Consider the following 20,327-nt stretch of genomic DNA (forward strand, 5'->3'; position numbering starts at 1 on the left):
GGACGATACATTGGAGATAATATAAGACAAGTACTGGAAACAATAGAACACTATGAAAAAAAACAGGTCTGATATTCATAGCTGACTGTAATATTTTAATTTTGGAGAATCTCTTAATACTTATTCTCAGAAAATATTAAACTGTCAAGATGAGGTTGTCCACTATCGGCAAATCTATTTAATATGGCCATTGAAACGTTAGCTATTAAAACCAATCCAAACAATACTATCAACGTGTTAGAAATACAGGGCTTAAAAACAAACATGTCATTATTTGCCGATAATGTTTTCTTTATATCCACAATTTGGAAAGACCTCCACCGCCTCATAGAGGATCAAAATACTTTTCTAACCTCTCTGGATTAAAACCAAACTATGCTAAATTTACTATATTACGTATTGGATTACACAAAAATACAACCTTTGTGTTACTGTGTAGTTGACCAATAAAATGGTCTGACGGTGATGTGGACAGACTCGGTATTCATATCCCGAAATGATCTCACAACAGTACATTTTAATAGAACGTTTGCAAAAAGATCTTGCTATCAGGGACAGGAAAATACCTATCCATCTTTAGTCATATCCCAGTTTACCCTGATTAACTCTTTAGTCATATCCCAGTTTACCCTGATTAACTCTTTAGTCATCTCCCAGTTTACCCTGAATAACTCTTTCGTCATAGCCCAGTTTCCCCTGATTAACTCTTTAGTCATATCCCAGTTTACCTATTGTAAACTCTTTAGTCATATCCCAGTTTACCCTGAATAACTCTTTCGTCATAGCCCAGTTTCCCCTGATTAACTCTTTAGTCATATCCCAGTTTACCCTGATTAACTCTTTAGTCATATCCCAGTTTACCCTGATTAACTCTTTAGTCATATCCCAGTTTACGTTGATGAACTCTTTAGTCATATCCCAGTTTATCCTGATTAACTCTTTAGGCATATCCCAGTTTACCCTGATTAACTCTTTAGTCATATCCCGGTTTACATTGATGAACTCTTTAGTCATATCCCAGTTTACCCTGATTAACTCTTTAGTCATATCCCAGTTTACCCCGATGAACTCTTCAGTCATATCCCTGTCATGTTTTGTCATATATTGTCTTGTCCTTGTGCTTTCCCTTCTGTTCATTTCCCCCTGCTGGTCTTATTAGGTTCGTTCCCTCTTTCTATCCCTCTCTCTCCCCCTCCCTCTCTCCCTCTCTCTCTCTCTCTCTCTATTGTTCCGTTCCTGCTCCCAGCTGTTCCTCATTCTCCTAACTACCTCATTTACTCTTTCACACCTGTCCCCTATTTTGCCCTCTGATTAGAGTCCCTATTTCTCCCTCTGTTTTCCGCTTCTGTCCTTGTCGGATCATTGTTTGATGTGTGCTGTGCTGTGTTCTTGTTCCGTCGTGTTTTTGCCTTCTTCAGATGCTGCGTGTGAGCAGGTGTCTATGTCAGCTACGGCCTGTGCCTTCCCGAAGCGACCTGCAGTCTGTGGTCGCGTCTCCAGTCGTTCCTCTCTACTGACGAGAGGATTTCAGTTTTCCTGTTTGTATTTTCCTGAGATAATTTCCAGGATTATCGTTTTTGTTAAAGACTGGAATAAAGACTCTGTTTCTGTTAAGTCGCTTTTGGGTCCTCATTCACCAGCATAACAATCCCAGTTTACCCTGATTAACTCTTTAGCCATATCCCAGTTTACCCTGATTAACTCTTTCGTTATATCCCAGTTTACATTGATGAACTCATTAGTCATATCCCAGTTTACCCCGATTAACTCTTCAGTCATATCCCAGTTTACCCTGATTAACTCTTTCGTTATATCCCAGTTTACCCTGATTAACTCTTTAGTCATTTCCCAGTTTACCCTCGGGTGATTTTCTATAATGAATATGAATTCGGGGGACAGAAATGTTTAAATATTAAAGCATTATCTCTCACTAAACGTGTCATTCATACAAAAGTTATCCATAAAACGAGTTCTCTAGTAGATTAGTAGGAATGTCTCACCCCATGTTCAAGAATGGCCTTTATCCCTTTCTTCAGATTACAACTTTTAGTTGATCTCCAAAACATCGCTATTTTTAAAACAAGCCATTGAAAATTTCAGTTTCAATTTCAGTTTAATCCACCAGAAAATACAAAATAAATAATAGAACAAATATTGTGTTGAACTCAAATATACTAATTGATTAAAAACAAAATAATATAAAAATATAAAAATAGGTATAATCTTTGTCAATTATATCATAAATAGGACTGGTGACATTATGCCAAGAATGTGAAAAGCTGTCATCAAGCCAAAGGGTGGCTACATTGTGTCACGCCTTGGTCATTGTATTTTGTGTTTTTGTTATATGTTTGGGTAGGCCAGGGTGTGACATGGGTTTATATGTTGTTTTTCGTATTGGGGTTTGTAGTATTTGGGATCGCGGTTGATTAGGGGTGTTGTATAGGCTTGGCTGCCTGAGGCGATTCTCAATCAGAGTCAGGTGTAAATTTCGTTGTCTCTGATTGGGAACCGTATTTAGGGAGCCAAAGTTTCGCTTTGTATTTCGTGGGTGTTTGTTCCCATCTCTGTGTTGTAGTCACCAGATAGGCTGTAATAGTTTCACGTTCCGTTTGTTGTTTTCGTCTTTCAGTTATTTCATGTACCGTGATTCTTTCATTAAAGTCATGAGTAACCTACACGCTGCATTTCGGTCCGACTCTCTTCTTTCAACAGACGAACGCTGTTACACTTTGTTTAACACCTTGTTGTTTACTACAACCTTCCATACGTGTTATTCCATAGTTTTGATGTCTTCACTACTCTTCTAGAATGTAGAAAATAGTTTTAAAAAATAAAATAAAGAAAAATCCTTGAATGAGTAGGTGTGTCCAAACCTTTGACTGATACTGTATAAATAGTGGATTATAATTATATGCCATTTAGACGCTTTTATCCAAAGTTACAGTCATGTGTGCATACATTCTACGTATGACCCACTTCCCTGGCGTTACAAATGCACCAACTGTGGATCTTCTCCGTACCACTTATATCAGTGATCTACTGCAGTTTCACAGCAAGGAGGATCTAAAACATGGCAAAAATAAACCAGAGCACCATTCAGCAACAACAATCTCTCCACAGTCCAGATCATAGTGCAAGTCTGCTCAGTTATAGAACAAGTATATTATGCACTCTGCATCCCTGCAATGTACGGTTGAGATGAAGCCTGAAGAAACCGTTGTCCTTGTTAAATATTGTGTAAATACATCACTTTTATATGATTCATATGAATATCAATTGTCCATGTCAGGGCAGTAATTACCTCATCATTAGAGCTCTGGCCAGGAGATGTAATGGAGGAGGGTCAGTGAACCAGTCATGAGATGAGTAACCTTGACTGAGACCTGGAGACCTGGATTAGCTCTCCAAGCTAAAGGCTAGACTTTAGTTCAAACGGGTTAACACTGTATTGTGGTGAGTCTGGCAGGAGGTCTGGGTTTCATCCCTGCCGGGCAGATATGGACGAGCTCAAGGCTTTACATATGGAATTCAGTGAACTGAACTTGGGTTAAGTGTTTCAATATACAATATGTGAGAAAAAAATAGATTTATTGTTAGAAAACTAAAAGTGAAAAATAGATGAAAGGTAAAAAAAGACACGAAGGTCATGTGTCGCAATATAATTCCATTTGTTGTTCTGTGGTCTGGCCGCTGTGGAGGTGGGGGGGGTGCTGTGTCCTTTGTTGCCGTAGAAACAAGTCAGGTAGAGCTGTGCCATCAAATGTAGAGAAACTGAGAGGATTTGAAAAGAACATTGTTTCCACATCGCTGAGTCTTACGGTAAACTTTTGAATTAGAAACTATAAAATCAAGCAATTCACACAGAGAACGTAACACATTCCTTCAATTCAATGAGCTGAATTGTACGTATTTGGGCACCTTTGATGTGGTACAAAGCAGCCCGTGAAGGAAAAAACATTCGAGTGAAAAAGAGTTGTCCTTTCATGACAATTAAATAATTACCCATCTAACACCTTTACAAACAACTCACAAAGTGAAATCTGCTTTAAAAGGAATGGTTTTTGGTTGAAGCTACTTGTATTTCATTGACCTGACTAATGAAAAAAGCGAAACAACAACTGTGTCCTTTCATTAAACATTATTGTTAATGTCAGGCTGAAAACAGTGTCTTCAATTAAACATTATTGTTAATGTCAGGATGAAAACAGTGTCTTCATTAAACATTATTTTTAATGTCAGGCTGAAAACAGTGTCTTCAATTAAACATTATTGTTAATGTCAGGCTGAAAACAGTGTCTTCATTAAACATTATTGTTAATGTCAGGCTGAAAACAGTGTCTTCAATTAAACATTATTGTTAATGTCAGGCTGAAAACAGTGTCTTCATTAAACATTATTGTTAATGTCAGGATGAAAACAGTGTCTTCAATTACAATCTTCATCGGCTGTCTTGTTCTTTGTTTCAAAGTTAAACTGACAGGAAGCGACGTGCTCATATCATAGGATTAATGGACGAAGAACATGGCGTGGATCTCCTTCATGTATATGTACATGGAGTGGTCCCACTCCCTGAGTGTTTGCCTTAGCGTGAATATAATTGGCTGTAAGGATGTGTAAAATAAATGGTTTGAGAAAATGAATTGGGGAAACTGTTAGGAAATGGAGTGCAGTAGTGTTCGACTTACGTTAGCAGGGGTTATCTTGCTGAGATGACACACCTCCTGTAACAACACAAGGTGAAACAAAGTTATTGCACGTTGTCCATGATGACATGCAATGCTGCATTCAACCACACTATTGACTTTAGATGTGATTAAGAGTCCAGACTTAAATATAGTTTTATATAGGAATATCATCCCCAGGGAGACAATTGGTGTCAAATGTTATTTTTGTTATTTAGTCTGGTTGACGTGGGAAAACTCTCCGATAAATGTTTGCAGGTCAAAGTTCATCTATAAGTGTCCTGTTTCAGAGAAACAATCTAGTCTTCAGATCTATATTGATTTCTTAGGAAGAGCAAAAAAAAAGGTTGTAAGTCAAATTGTTAATAACGCTCTGATGGAAAATACACCCTCGTAAGAAATATTCAATGCAGAACCTGACATCACCACGACAACACAAGTCAATAATAACTGACACTCCGATGAAGATGTGTTGGCATGTCAGCAGTGAAGAAGCACTGAATTTCAAATGAAGCATAAACAATTAACAATAAAACAATGACAAGCTTCTAAATTGAGAACAAAAGAGGCACGCAAGGCTGCAGAATAGAGCATCCTCTCCCAGGGGACCAGATAACAGCTCATTGAGAGATAACAGTATTACATTTTTAATCACCAAATTTGTTTTTCTTTGTACTGTGTATAATAATCTGACTACATGACTTGATTTGCAAAGAAAAAAGAGAGATTTGAGGGCGAAGGGAAACATTGATGAGAACAAGCTGAGAGGGTTACTGACTGAGGACTGAGGGAGAAGGGGAATTGATGATGAAAGGTTAGACGGTTACTGACTGAGGACTGAGGGAGAAGGGGAACTGATGATGACAAGCTGAGAGGGTTACTGACTGAGGACTGAGGGAGAAGGGGAACTGATGAGAACAAGCTGAGAGGGTTACTGACTGAGGGAGAAGGGGAACTGATGATGAAAGGTTAGACGGTTACTGACTGAGGACTGAGGGAGAAGGGGAACTGATGATGAAAGGTTAGACGGTTACTGACTGAGGACTGAGGGAGAAGGGGAACTGATGATGACAAGCTGAGAGAGTTACTGACTGAGGACTGAGGGAGAAGGGGAACTGATTATGACAAGCTGAGAGAGTTACTGACTGAGGGAGAAGGGGAACTGATGATGAAAGGTTAGACGGTTACTGACTGAGGACTGAGGGAGAAGGGGAACTGATGATGAAAGGTTACTGACGAGGACTGAGGGAGAAGGGGAACTGACTGAGGACTGAGGGGGAGAAGGGGAACTGATGATGACAAGCTGAGAGAGTTACTGACTGAGGACTGAGGACAAGCTGAGAAGTTACTGACTGAGGGAAAGGGGAACTGATGATGACGACAAGCTGAGAGGGTTACTGACTGAGGACTGAGGGAGAAGGGGAACTGATGAGAACAAGCTGAGAGGGTTACTGACTGAGGACTGAGGGAGAAGGGGAACTGATGAGAACAAGCTGAGAGAGTTACTGACTGAGGACTGAGGGAGAAGGGGAACTGATGATGACAAGCTGAGAGAGTTACTGACTGAGGGAGAAGGGGAACTACTGACTGAGAGACTTACTGACTGAGGGAGAAGGGGAACTGATGAGAACAAGCTGAGAGAGTTACTGACTGAGGACTGAGGGAGAAGGGGAACTGATGAGAACAAGCTGAGAGGGTTACTGACTGAGGACTGAGGTTGAAAGGAAACATTGATGAAACTACGAGAGTTACTGACTGACAGTTGAGGTTGAAGGGAAACATTGATTGATGATGAAAAGCTGAGAGAGTTACTGGCTGAGGTGAAATCATTAAAGAGTACTGCATCAACACATTAAGAAACCACACCACTAAGGTGAATGATGAACAGGAACTAGGAAGTGAATACATTTATACAGGGTGTACAGTATACTGTATGTCAACTAGTCAAGAGACCACACACCAAACTATGCATTTCCTTTAGCCTATGCAAACCAATTTGCAGGCGAACCATAAGAACTGTGTTCTTGTCTCACAGCAGTGAAAAATAGAGCAACCTGTTACCATTCAGAAATGCGACTTAGCCTGCGGTCTGGCTAGCCAGAGGACCATACTGTATGTGTGTGCAGCCCGATAGCAGCCCGATAGCGGAAAATGTCAATACGTCATTGGAGCACTGCCGGTGTCCCAAATGACACCCTATTCCCTAAATATAGTGTGCTACGTTTGACCAGGATCCATAAGTCCCTTTTTTAAAATTAGTGCACTATATACGAAATAGGGTGTCATTTGCTTCTCTAAACACTCTTTTCTGAGGCTAGCAGTGGGGGATTGGAAAAGAGAAAGGGGGACTACCTAGTCAGTTGTCCAACTGAATGCGTTCAAGTGAAATGTGTCTTCCTCATTTAGCCCAACCCCTCTGAATTAGAGATTAATCAGAGGACGGGTAAAGATAGTGAAATCATTTAAGGTTTAGAGGTAAATGGGGTAGAAGGTCAAATTTACTTTTTGAAGATTATTGCCCTTAAATTACTAGGTTGTTGAGGGCCAACACTGCCATGTGGCTCCTTCCATCAGACAGAGTAAGAAATGAGTAATCAACCTAAATTAACGAGCAAATAATTGGTCAAACCATGCAAGGGGCAGCAGCGTAGCCTAGTGGTTAGAGCCTTGGACTAGTAACTGGAAAATTTTGAGTTCAAATCCCCGACCTGACAAGGTACAAATCTGTCGTTCTGCCCATGAACAGGCAGTTAACCCACTGTTCCTAGGCCGTCATTGAAAATAAGAATTTGTTCTTAACTGACTTGCCTAGTAAAATATAGGTTAAAAAAATATATTAAAAAAAGGAACTGTGGTAGTGTTATGTCAGAAGAGATGTGTTGTAGATCAGACATTGCATTGATCTGAATTGCCTGTTTATAGGACATTAGCATTATGTAGCTAGATCAGTTTAACTGGATCCTCTCAGAGAATTATTGGGCTGTAGTTGGTCCACTTAGCTAGCGTTAGCATTTTCTTGCCATTGAGACTTTAAACTTTTTTTAAAAATGATTTAATGCATCAAATATGAAGACAAAGTCAGGAAGTGACATTCTGTACTTGTCAACATTGTTTGAAGAAGTGTTTAATGTACATTCTCAACCGTACATTTTCGGTAAGTTGCTGTCAAACAGTTTGGTACTATGTATTATTCAACATTTCCCGCCGTAAATAGCTTTGTGTTACAGACCTCACCGACCAATTAAAATGTGTGATACCGTGACACAGTTGAACAGAGAAAGTTCTTCAAAAAGTGACCTACTGTAATGTAGGTTTAGTTTTCTAGCAAATGTATATCACAGTTTACAGGAGAGAATCATGTGTGATCCGTCTCTGTAGTACTGGGTCGCTGACCCTCTCCTCTCCATCTTTACGCCTCTCCAGACCACTGGTTTCCAAGCATCCACAGTCATGCCCGGCACAGAGATGGAGATAAGTGCATGTGATGGTACCCACATCAAAGCGGTGGAAGAGTGTCTTAGCGAGCATAGGCAGTGGAGCTCGAAACGCAGCTTTGATCATTCTCAGCTTTCTGATCATTAAAATATTGGATAAATAATTGATTAAAACCAGAGATCTGTATCCCAATTTATTCCAACCTTGACACTCGTCTTGTCTTTCGCTTTATATAAATAAGTGTGTGGGTACAACTCTGAGAGGAACATGGATGAATTGTGCGTCTCTCCATTCAGAGTCTTTAAATAATACATAAAACATTACTGACATCACTTACAGTCTGTAGATATAATATGAACAACAATCATATTGTTCAAGGTCACATACACTATCCCCATTGTTGATACTGTATGGGTATAACCCTCGTTCTCCCGTGACGATATGGTTATAACCCTCGTTCTCCCGTGACAATATGGTTATAACCCTTGTTCTCCCGTGATGATATGGTTATAACCCTCGTTCTCCCGTGACAATATGGTTATAACCCTTGTTCTCCCGTGATGATATGGGTATAACCCTCGTTCTCCCGTGACGATATGGTTATGATGATGGTTATAACCCTTGTTCTCCCGTGATGATATGGTTATAACCCTCGTATATTTTCCTACTAATGTGAAAAATCCTTCATGGTTACATTATTATTTGTAGAGGGAGTTTAGACCCCAAAACAGACACTGACTTTTGCCGAAAACTTCCTTCTCAAACTGTTAGCTAACGTTTCCAGCTAACACAAAACAAATGTAATGTGTTAAAGTTAACATTAGCTAACATTTGCAAACATTTGCAAACTATTTCCCTCATTGAACTCATCCCCTGTTTTATTTTCTTTCCAGCCTTGTGTCTTCGTGTCTTTCTTTACAGAAAGTCCATCTATCTACCTGTATAGATGAAAATGGTAAATTGCTAACATAATAATATCTGTTTTTCCTAAAGTGTGTTTTGGCAATCCTTGCAACCTAATGTGTGGTGTTTGTCTGGCAATTTGTTTGCGGTGCCACAGAGTACTGTACTGTGATTGTTTCACCAGCCAACCCTACATCTGTCTGTGGTTGTTTAACCAGCCGACCCTTACATCTTGTCTGTGGTTGTTTAACCAGCCGACCCTACATCTTGTCTGTGGTTGTTTAACCAGCCAACCCTACATCTTGTCTGTGGTTGTTTCACCAGCCAACCCTACATATGTCTGTGGTTGTTTCACCAGCCAACCCTACATCTTGTCTGTGGTTGTTTCACCAGCCAGTCTGTGGTTGTTTCAACCCTACATCTTGTCTGTGGTTGTTTCACCAGCCAACCCTACATCTGTCTGTGGTTGTTTAACCAGCCAACCCTACATCTTGTCTGTGGTTGTTTCACCAGCCAACCCTACATATGTCTGTGGTTGTTTCACCAGCCAACCCTACATCTTGTCTGTGGTTGTTTAACCAGCCAACCCTACATCTTGTCTGTGGTTGTTTCGCCAGCCAACCCTATCTATCAGTTGTTATCTGTCGTTGCAGAGGTCACAGGAGTCAGAGAAGCCTTAGCATGTTTACTATGAGTGAGAAACATCGACAGGGGTCGCCCACAGTCCCCTGGGCACTGTGTTTATTATTTAACTTCCCCAAGCATCTGTACAGTACAGGACCAAGCCTGGCAGGGCTGAAGGATAAAGGTTTGAATGTTTTGAAAGCTGAAGAGTTCACAGTGTAGTAAGTGAGATCTGGGTACTGTCTGTCTAGGGCAGTAAGTGAGATCTGGGTACTGTCTGTCTAGGGCAGTAAGTGAGATCTGGGTACTGTCTGTCTAGGGCAGTAAGTGAGATCTGGGTACTGTCTGTCTAGGGCAGTAAGTGAAGATCTGTGTACTGTCTGTCTAGGGCAGTAAGTGAGATCTGGGTACTGTCTGTCTAGGTGAGATCTGGGTACTGTCTGTCTGGGCAGTAAGTAAGTGAGATCTGGGTACTGTCTGTCTAGGGCAGTAAGTGAGATCTGGGTACTGTCTGTCTAGGGCAGTAAGTGAGATCTGTGTACTGTCTGTCTAGGGCAGTAAGTGAGATCTGGGTACTGTCTGTCTAGGGCAGTAAGTGAGATCTGGGTACTGTCTGTCTAGGGCAGTAAGTGAGATCTGTGTACTGTCTGTCTAGGGCAGTAAGTGAAGATCTGTGTACTGTCTGTCTAGGGCAGTAAGTAGAGGACTGTGTATTGTCTGTCTATGGGCAGTGAATTAAGATCTGAATATTTCGTTTTCTACTGAAAATGGAGTAGATTGGGAGAATGATATGAAATGTAGTGTATGATGCGATAAATTAAGTGTTAAGACATTGACTCCGGGGCCCTTGTACTCTTAATAGTTTAACACTAATGAGATCTGGGTGCTCCCTCCCTCCCTCCAGTCACTGCAGTCAGTCTGCTCACTTCACAGTTTATTTAACAGTGTAAATAACTTTAAAGATGTGAAGACAGAAGCAGAGAGAGCTCATCTTGGCTGAGCTGCCAAAGCAATCCCACTCCTTTTCGTTTCCTATTACTTCAGTCGTGACCGGAGGATCTCTTTGGTGAGTAGTGAGTGGTGAGAACGGTTATAGTCAACTGCTGTTCAACTGTGTGAATTCTTTGAAATGACGGTCAAGACCGAGCTGTGTCATGACAGCTCAGTACTCCAGTGTCAATGTGGGGCCGTGGACTTGTGCAACCGATAGACGGGTTTGGGATGCCTGTGTTTATTAACGCAGGGTAGGAGACGGCTCTTTCACAACTCAGTCGGACTGTCAGTGTTTCGTAGCTGCAGGCCTACTCCCGTCAGCTGACATTACCGTATGAGCCTGACATAGCTCGAGTGTACATTCCTTACCATAACTTATATTTCTTGTGAACTTCAGATTGTAGGTGATCAGTCTGTTTTACATTTTCAACAATACATCTACTAAAATGAAAATAAAATTGGCGAACATACTTTTTCATCGTTTCAACTTAACTTAACTTCAACTTAACAACCTATAGCTAATTATTCACACTCAAATAAGGGAAGATCTCTTTACACGACAAGGGTTAAGAGGTGTGAATTCTGTCAGTTTGACATATGCCACCCTGGCCTGAGTGCGTAATGGGGTTGTAGTTTACTTTCATGTAGCAATATATAACATTTTAGGTGATCCGACCAAATTCACATATAAATACTCACATATGTGAGTTATAGATCTGTCCTTCTCATCGAAAGCAAGTCTAAAAACAATAGGTCTGTTCTATGTGCTCTATTTCTATGCTTCCAGTTCTTAAGTTTAGCTTTTGTGTCTTTAGGTTTTGAACACCAGCTTCAAGCAGCTGTTCATACTATATTTTTAGTTATGAGAAATATATTTCACAGCGCTTTAGATGGTACAATTATTTTCTACACTAAACTAGCTTTTTTGGTAACATAAACACAATTGACGATTAGAGATTTAGCAACCAGGAAATGGCAGAGATTTACCATTACGTGGTGAGTGTTTCCCCTTAACAATCCCTTTCTCTCAAAGCAGCAAGCCGTCCAGTAGGAGAGAGAGAGAGAGAGAGAGAGAGAGAGAGAGAGAGAGAGAGAGAGAGAGAGAGAGAGAGAGAGAGAGAGAGAGAGAGAGAGAGAGAGAGAATAATGCAGGCAGATTTAGGCCCATACCCGCTAATTACCAAAATCCAGAATAGAGACGTTCAATTCTACAACCACCTACAACCCAAATCTTCCATATCAAAGCCATCACCTACAGGACAATAAACCTGGGGAAGAGCCCCCTAAGCCAGCTGGCTCTGGGGCTCTGTTTACAAACACAAACAGACCCCACAGAGCCCCAGGACAGCAACACAATTAGAGCCAACCAAATCATGAGAAACCAAAAACATGATTACTTGACACATTGGAAATAATTTCCCAAAAAAACAGAGGAAACGAGAATGCTATTTGGCCCTAAACAGAGTACACAGTGGCAGAATACCTGACTACTGTGACTGACTCAAAGCTTTGACTATGTACAGACTCAGTGAGCATAGCCTTGCTATTGAGAAAGGCAGCCGAAGGCAGACCTGGCTCTCAAGAGAAGACAGGCTATGTGCACACTGCCTCCAAAATGCTGCCTCCGGCGCCGACTGAGATGGCCGCCTCGCTTCGCGTTCCTAGGAAACTATGCAGTTTTTTGTTTTTTTACGTGTTATTTCTTACATTAGTACCCCAGGTCATCTTAGGTTTCATTACATACAGTCGAGAAGAACTACCGAATATAAGATCAGCGTCAACTCACCATCAGTACGACCAAGAATATGTTTTCCGCGACGCGGATCCTGTGTTCTGCCTTACAAACAGGACAACGGAATGGATCGCATGCAGCGACCCAAGGAAACGACTCCGAAAAAGAGGGAAACGCGGCGGTGTTCTGGTCAGACTCCGGAAAAGGGCACATCGCGCACCACTTCCCAGTATTCTTCTTGCCAATGTCCAGTCTCTCGACAACAAGGTTGATGAAATCCGAGCAAGGGTGGCATTCCAGAGGGACATCAGAGACTGCAACGTTCTCTGCTTTACGGAGACATGGCTTACTGGGAAAACGCTATCCAGGGCGGTGCAGCCAACGGGTTTCTCCACGCATCGCGCCGACAGAAACAAACATCTCTCTGGTAAGAAGAGTGGAGGGGGCGTATGCCTCATGACTAACGGGACATGGTGTGATGAAGAAAACATACAGGAACTCAAATCCTTCTGTTCACCTGATTTAGAATTCCTCACAATCAAATGTAGACCGCATTATCTTCCAAGAGAATTCTCTTCGATTATAATCACAGCCGTATATATCCCCCCAAGCAGACACATCGATGGCTCTGAACGAACTTTATTTAACTCTTTGCAAACTGGAAAACATTTATCCGGAGGCTGCATTCATTGTAGCTGGGGATTTTAACAAAGCCAATCTGAAAACAAGACTCCCTAAATTTTATCAGCATATCGATTGCGCAACCAGGGGTGGTAAAACCTTGGATCATTGTTACTCTAACTTCCGCGACGCATATAAGGCCCTGCCCCGCCCCCCTTTCGGAAAAGCTGACCACGACTCCATTTTGCTGATCCCTGCCTACAGACAGAAATTAAAACAAGAGGCTCCCACGCTGAGGTCTGTCCAACGCTGGTCAGACCAAGCTGACTCCACACTCCAAGACTGCTTCCATCACGTGGACTGGGACATGTTTCGTATTGCGTCAGATGGGAATATTGACGAATACGCTGATTCGGTGTGCGAGTTCATTAGAACGTGCGTCGAAGATGTCGTTCCCATAGCAACGATAAAAACATCCCCTAACCAGAAACCGTGGATTGATGGCAGCATTCGCGTGAAACTGAAAGCGCGAACCACTGCTTTTAATCAGGGCAAGGTGTCTGGCAACATGACTGAATACAAACAGTGCAGCTATTCCCTCCGTAAGGCTATCAAACAAGCTAGCGTCAGTACAGAGACAAAGTGGAATCTCAATTCAATGGCTCAGACACAAGAGGCATGTGGCAGGGTCTACAGTCAATCACGGACTACAAGATGAAATCCAGCCCAGTCACGGACCAGGATGTCTTGCTCCCAGGCAGACTAAATAACTTTTTGCCCGCTTTGAGGACAATACAGTGCCACTGACACGGCCTGCAACGGAAACATGCAGTCTCTCCTTCACTGCAGCCGAGGTGAGTAAGACATTTAAACGTGTTAACCCTCGCAAGGCTGCAGGCCCAGACGGCATCCCCAGCCGCGCCCTCCGAGCATGCGCAGACCAGCTGGCCGGTGTGTTTACGGACATATTCAATCAATCCCTATACCAGTCTGCTGTTCCCACATGCTTCAAGAGGGCCACCATTGTTCCTGTTCCCAAGAAAGCTAAGGTAACTGAGCTAAACGACTACCGCCCCGTAGCACTCACTTCCGTCATCATGAAGTGCTTTGAGAGACTAGTCAAGGACCATATCACCTCCACCCTACCTGACACCCTAGACCCACTCCAATTTGCTTACCGCCCAAATAGGTCCACAGACGATGCAATCTCAACCACACTGCACACTGCCATAACCCACCTGGACAAGAGGAATACCTATGTGAGAATGCTGTTCATCGACTACAGCTCGGCATTCAACACCATAGTACCCTCCAAGCTCGTCATCAAGCTCGAGACCCTGGGTCTCGACCCCGCCCTGTGCAACTGGGTACTGGACTTCCTGACGGGCCGCCCCCAGGTGGTGAGGGTAGGCAACAACATCTCCTCCCCGCTGATCCTCAACACGGGGGCCCCACAAGGGTGCGTTCTGAGCCCTCTCCTGTACTCCCTGTTCACCCACGACTGTGTGGCCACGCACGCCTCCAACTCAATCATCAAGTTTGCGGACGACACAACAGTGGTAGGCTTGATTACCAACAACGACGAGACGGCCTACAGGGAGGAGGTGAGGGCCCTTGGAGTGTGGTGTCAGGAAAATAACCTCACACTCAACGTCAACAAAACTAAGGAGATGATTGTGGACTTCAGGAAACAGCAGAGGGAACACCCCCTATCCACATCGATGGAACAGTAGTGGAGAGGGTAGCTAGTTTTAAGTTCCTCGGCATACACATCACAGACAAACTGAATTGGTCCACTCACACTGACAGCGTCGTGAAGAAGGCGCAGCAGCGCCTATTCAACCTCAGGAGGCTGAAGAAATTCGGCTTGTCACCAAAAGCACTCACAAACTTCTACAGATGCACAATCGAGAGCATCCTGGCGGGCTGTATCACCGCCTGGTACGGCAACTGCTCCGCCCTCAACCGTAAGGCTCTCCAGAGGGTAGTGAGGACTGCACAACGCATCACCGGGGGCAAACTACCTGCCCTCCAGGACACCTACACCACCCGTTGTTACAGGAAGGCCATAAAGATCATCAAGGACATCAACCACCCGAACCACTACCTGTTCACCCCGCTATCATCCAGAAGGCGAGGTCAGTACAGGTGCATCAAAGCTGGGACCGAGAGACTGAAAAACAGCTTCTATCTCAAGGCCATCAGACTGTTAAATAGCCACCACTAACATTGAGTGGCTGCTGCCAACACACTGTCATTGACACTGACCCAACTCCAGCCATTTTAATAATGGGAATTGATGGAAATGATGTAAATATATCACTAGCCACTTTAAACAATGCTACCTTATATAATGTTACTTACCCTACATTATTCATCTCATATGCATATGTATATACTGTACTCTACAACATCGACTGCATCCTTATGTAACACATGTATCACTAGCCACTTTAACTATGCCACTTTGTTTACTTTGTCTACACACTCATCTCATATGTATATACTGTACTCGATACCATCTACTGTATGCTGCTCTGTACCATCACTCATTCATATATCCTTATGTACATGTTCCTTATCCCCTTACACTGTGTATAAGACAGTAGTTTTGGAATTGTTAGTTAGATTACTTGTTGGTTATCACTGCATTGTCGGAACTAGAAGCACAAGCATTTCGCTACACTCGCATTAACATCTGCTAACCATGTGTATGTGACAAATAAAATTTGATTTGATTTGATTTGATTTGAGGTGGAAACTGAGCTGCACTTCCTAACCTCGTGCCAAATGTATGAACCTATTAGAGACACATACTTCCCACAGATTACACAGACCCACAAAGAATTTGAAAACAAATCCAATTTTGATCAACTCCCATATCCATTGGGTGAATTACCACAGTGTGCCATCACAATACTTGAGCAAGACTTGTTACGTGTTCCCACAAGAAAAGGGCAACCAGTGAAGAACACACACCATTGGAAATACAAACTAGTATATTTATGTTCAAAAATATATATTCCCATTTCTACTTAAACTATTTGCACATTATTACAACACATAATATGAATATTTGAAATGGCTTTATTATTATTTTTTAATGTTTACTGTTACATTTGTATAGTTTATTTCCCTTCTGTTAATGATCTATTTCACTTGCTTTGGCAATGTTATCATACATTTCTCATGCTAATAAAGCGCCCTTAAATTGAGTTGAAATGTAATATAATATAATTGAAATGTAATTTAATTGAAATAAATTGAATTGAAATTTAATTGCGATGCAACATATTGATTGTCCTCAGTACCAGCGGATAGCCCTTCCTGATTTCATTAGGCTGCCTGGTGTTAATTCCTCCACACTCTAACCTTTCCCTGTTTCATTTGGACCGACAAAATTGGCTGAATTCAAGAAGAGGGCTACATCCCAAATGGCACCATAATTTCATATAGTGCACTACGTTTGACCAGAGTCTTGTCAAAAGTGGTCCACTATATAGGGAATAGGGTGCCATTTTGAACGCACTTGAGGTGAGAATAAAAGGCAGAATAGCTTGACGTGTTTGTTGGATCCCTGAGCCGCCTCCCAAGCGGCGTCATAATTTAAAAAATTCATCAATGTTCTTCTTTGCTCATCAAATTATGCTGGAGAAGCAGGCTAAGAGGTCATTGTTTTGGGAGGGAGGACTCATTTATGACATCATCTCACTGGTCTGATCTGGTTAGTTGTCTAGGGAGTTACATCAGTCAAGTGATTTTCATGTGTTTTATTTAAATACACAATTGGCTTTTTTCATACCAATTTGATCATCTCTTTTTATTCATTGACCGTCTATTCTTTCTCCGGACTTAAACACCGTGATTTCAGAGTCTGTCTCAAAGGGCACTTCAACTCCCAAGAACTTAAAGGATGGGTGAAATGCAGGAATACCTACATGTTGGGTTAAATGCAGGAATACCTACATGTTGGGTTAAATGCAGGAATACCTACATGTTGGGTTAAATGCAGGAATACCTACATGTTGGGTTAAATGCAGGAATACCTACATGTTGGGTGAAATGCAGGAATACCTACATGTTGGGTTAAATGCAGGAATACCTACATGTTGGGTTAAATGCAGGAATACATACATGTTGGGTTAAATGCAGGAATACATACATGTTGGGTTAAATGCAGGAATACCTACATGTTGGGTTAAATGCAGGAATACATACATGTTGGGTTAAATGCAGGAATACATACATGTTGGGTTAAATGCAGGAATACATACATGTTGGGTTAAATGCAGGAATACCTACATGTTGGGTTAAATGCAGGAATACATACATGTTGGGTTAAATGCAGGAATACATACATGTTGGGTTAAATGCAGGAATACATACATGTTGGGTTAAATGCAGGAATACATACATGTTGGGTTAAATGCAGGAATACATACATGTTGGGTTAAATGCAGGAATACATACATGTTGGGTTAAATGCAGGAATACATACATGTTGGGTTAAATGTAGGAATAATCATATGATGCTTATATGATCTGGTATATACGTTTGTATTGTTAGCTAAAAGAGAAAAATATACATAACATCTAATACAGGGTAGGGGGGCAGCAGGGTAGGGTAGCCTAGTGGTTAGAGCGTTGGACTAGTAACCGGAAGGTTGCAAGTTCAAACCCCTTAGCTGACAAGGTACAAATCTGTCGTTCTGTTCCTGAACAGGCAGTTAACCCACCGTTCCTAGGCCGTCATTGAAAATAAGAATTTGTTCTTAACTGACTTGCCTGGTTAAATAAAGGTTGAAAAAAAATATTAACTTCACAGATGACACAATAAAATATGCTTTAGAAGATCACGATGGTGACAATGTCCTTTAATCCTTAAAATATATATTGAACAAAAAAATATAAACACAACATGTAAAGTGTTGGTTCCCGGGTTTCATGAGCTGAAATATCAGATCCTAGAACTGTTTCATACGCACAGAAAAAGCTCATTTCTCTCAAATATGTTGCACACACATTTGTTTACATCCCTGTTAGTGAGCATTTCTCCTTTTCCCACGTAATCCATCCACCTGACAAATGTGGCATATCAAGAAGCTGATTAAACAGCATGATCATTACACAGGTGCACCTTGTGCTGGGTGACAATGAAAGGCCACTCTAAAATGGGCATTTTGTAATACAACACAATGTCACAGATTTGTGCAATTGGCATGCTGACTGCAGGAATGTCCACCAGAGCTGTTGCCAGAGAATTTATACAATTGAATGTTAATTTCTCTGACATAAGCCAAAGCCATTGTCCAAACCAGCCTCACAGTCGCAGACCATCTTTAACCACGCCAACCCAGGACCTCCACGTCCGGCTTCTTCACCTGCGGGATTGTCTTAGACCAGCCACCCAGACAGCTGATGAAACTGAGTATTTCTGTCTGTAATAAAGTGCGTTTGTGAGGTAAAATAAATTCTGATTGGCTGGGCCTGGCTCCCTAATGGATGGGCCAATGGCTGCAACCTTGCCCAGTCATGTATTTGTACATGTATTTATTATGGATCCTCATTAGTTCCTGCCAACGCAGCAGCTACTCTTCCTGGGGTCCAGCAAAAAACGAAGGCATTTACACAATTTTTAAAAACATTACAATGCATTCATAACATATTTTACAACCATAGTCTTTTCAGCTCGGCGCATTCAATATGTCAGTACCTCTCACAAATACAAGTAGTGATGAAGTCGATCTCTCCTCCACTTTGAGCCAGGAGTGATTGACATGCATATTATTAATGTTAGCTCTGTGTACATCCAAGGGCCAGCCGTGATGCCCTGTTCTGAGACAGTTGCAGTTTTCCTAAGTCCCTCTTTGTATCACCTGACCACACTACTGAACAGTAGTCAAGGTGCGCCAAAACTAGGACCAGTAGGACCTGCCCTGTTGATTTTGTTGTTAAGAATGCAGAGTAGCGCTTTATTATGGACAGATGTCTCCCAAACTTAGCTACTGTTGTACCAATATGTTTTGACCATGACAGTTTACAATCCATTGTTACTTCAAGCAGCTTCAAATGTCAAACCAAATCAAACTTTATTTGTCACATGCGCCGGATACAATAAGTGTAGACTTTACCGTGAAATGCTTTACTTACAAGCCCTTAACCAACAGTGCAGTTCAAGAAGAGTTAAGAAAATATTTACCAAATAAACTAAAGTAAAAAAATGTAAAATAATAAAAAGTAACACAATAACATAACAATAACAAGGCTATATACAGGGGGTACCAGTACAGAGTCAATGTGGAGGCTATATACAGGGGGTACCGGTACCGAGTCAATGTGGAGGCTATATACAGGGTGTTACGGTACAGAGTCAATGTGGAGGCTATATACAGGGTGTTACGGTACAGAGTCAATGTGGAGGCTATATACAGGGGGTACCAGTACAGAGTCAGTGTGGAGGCTATATACAGGGGGTACCGGTACCGAATCAGTGTGGAGGCTATATACAGGGGGTACCGGTACAGAGTCAATGTGGAGGCTATATACAGGGGGTACCGGTACAGAGTCAATGTGGAGGCTATATACAGGGGGTACCGGTACAGAGTCAATGTGGAGGCTATATACAGGGGGTACCGGTACAGAGTCAATGTGGAGGCTATATACAGGGGGTACCGGTACAGAGTCAATGTGGAGGCTATATACAGGGGTACCGGTACCGAATCAGTGTGGAGGCTATATACAGGGGGTACCGTCCGAATCAGTGTGGAGGCTATATACAGGGGGTACCGGTACCGAATCAGTGTGGAGGCTATATACAGGGGGTACCGGTACCGAATCAGTGTGGAGGCTATATACAGGGGGTACCGGTACAGAGTCAGTGTGGAGGCTATATACAGGGGGTACCGGTACCGAATCAGTGTGGAGGCTATATACAGGAGGTACCAGTACAGAGTCAGTGTGGAGGCTATATACAGGGGGTACCGGTACAGAGTCAGTGTGGAGGCTATATACAGGAGGTACCAGTACAGAGTCAGTGTGGAGGCTATATACAGGGGGTACCGGTACAGAGTCAGTGTGGAGGCTATATACAGGGGGTACCGGTACAGAGTCAGTGTGGAGGCTATATACAGGGGGTACCGGTACCGAGTCAGTGTGGAGGCTATATACAGGGGGTACCGGTACAGAGTCAGTGTGGAGGCTATATACAGGGGGTACCGGTACCGAGTCAGTGTGGAGGCTATATACAGGGGGTACCGGTACAGAGTCAGTGTGGAGGCTATATACAGGGGGTACCGGTACAGAGTCAGTGTGGAGGCTATATACAGGGGGTACCG

General features: G+C 42.3%; 1 protein-coding gene across 1 annotated transcript in view; it reads right to left on the reverse strand.

Annotated features, from left to right (window-relative positions):
- LOC124011585 (protocadherin-9-like) overlaps positions 1-20,327 on the reverse strand; it is a 194,754-nt gene that overhangs the window by 110,142 nt on the left and 64,285 nt on the right. The window contains exon 4 of the mRNA XM_046325040.1: positions 4,689-4,724. Within this exon, the coding sequence (XP_046180996.1) occupies positions 4,689-4,724 (36 nt within the window). The remainder of the gene's footprint in view (positions 1-4,688; positions 4,725-20,327) is intronic.

The sequence above is a fragment of the Oncorhynchus gorbuscha genome, linkage group LG23 (genome assembly GCF_021184085.1).
Source record: "Oncorhynchus gorbuscha isolate QuinsamMale2020 ecotype Even-year linkage group LG23, OgorEven_v1.0, whole genome shotgun sequence".
NCBI lineage: Eukaryota > Metazoa > Chordata > Actinopteri > Salmoniformes > Salmonidae > Oncorhynchus > Oncorhynchus gorbuscha.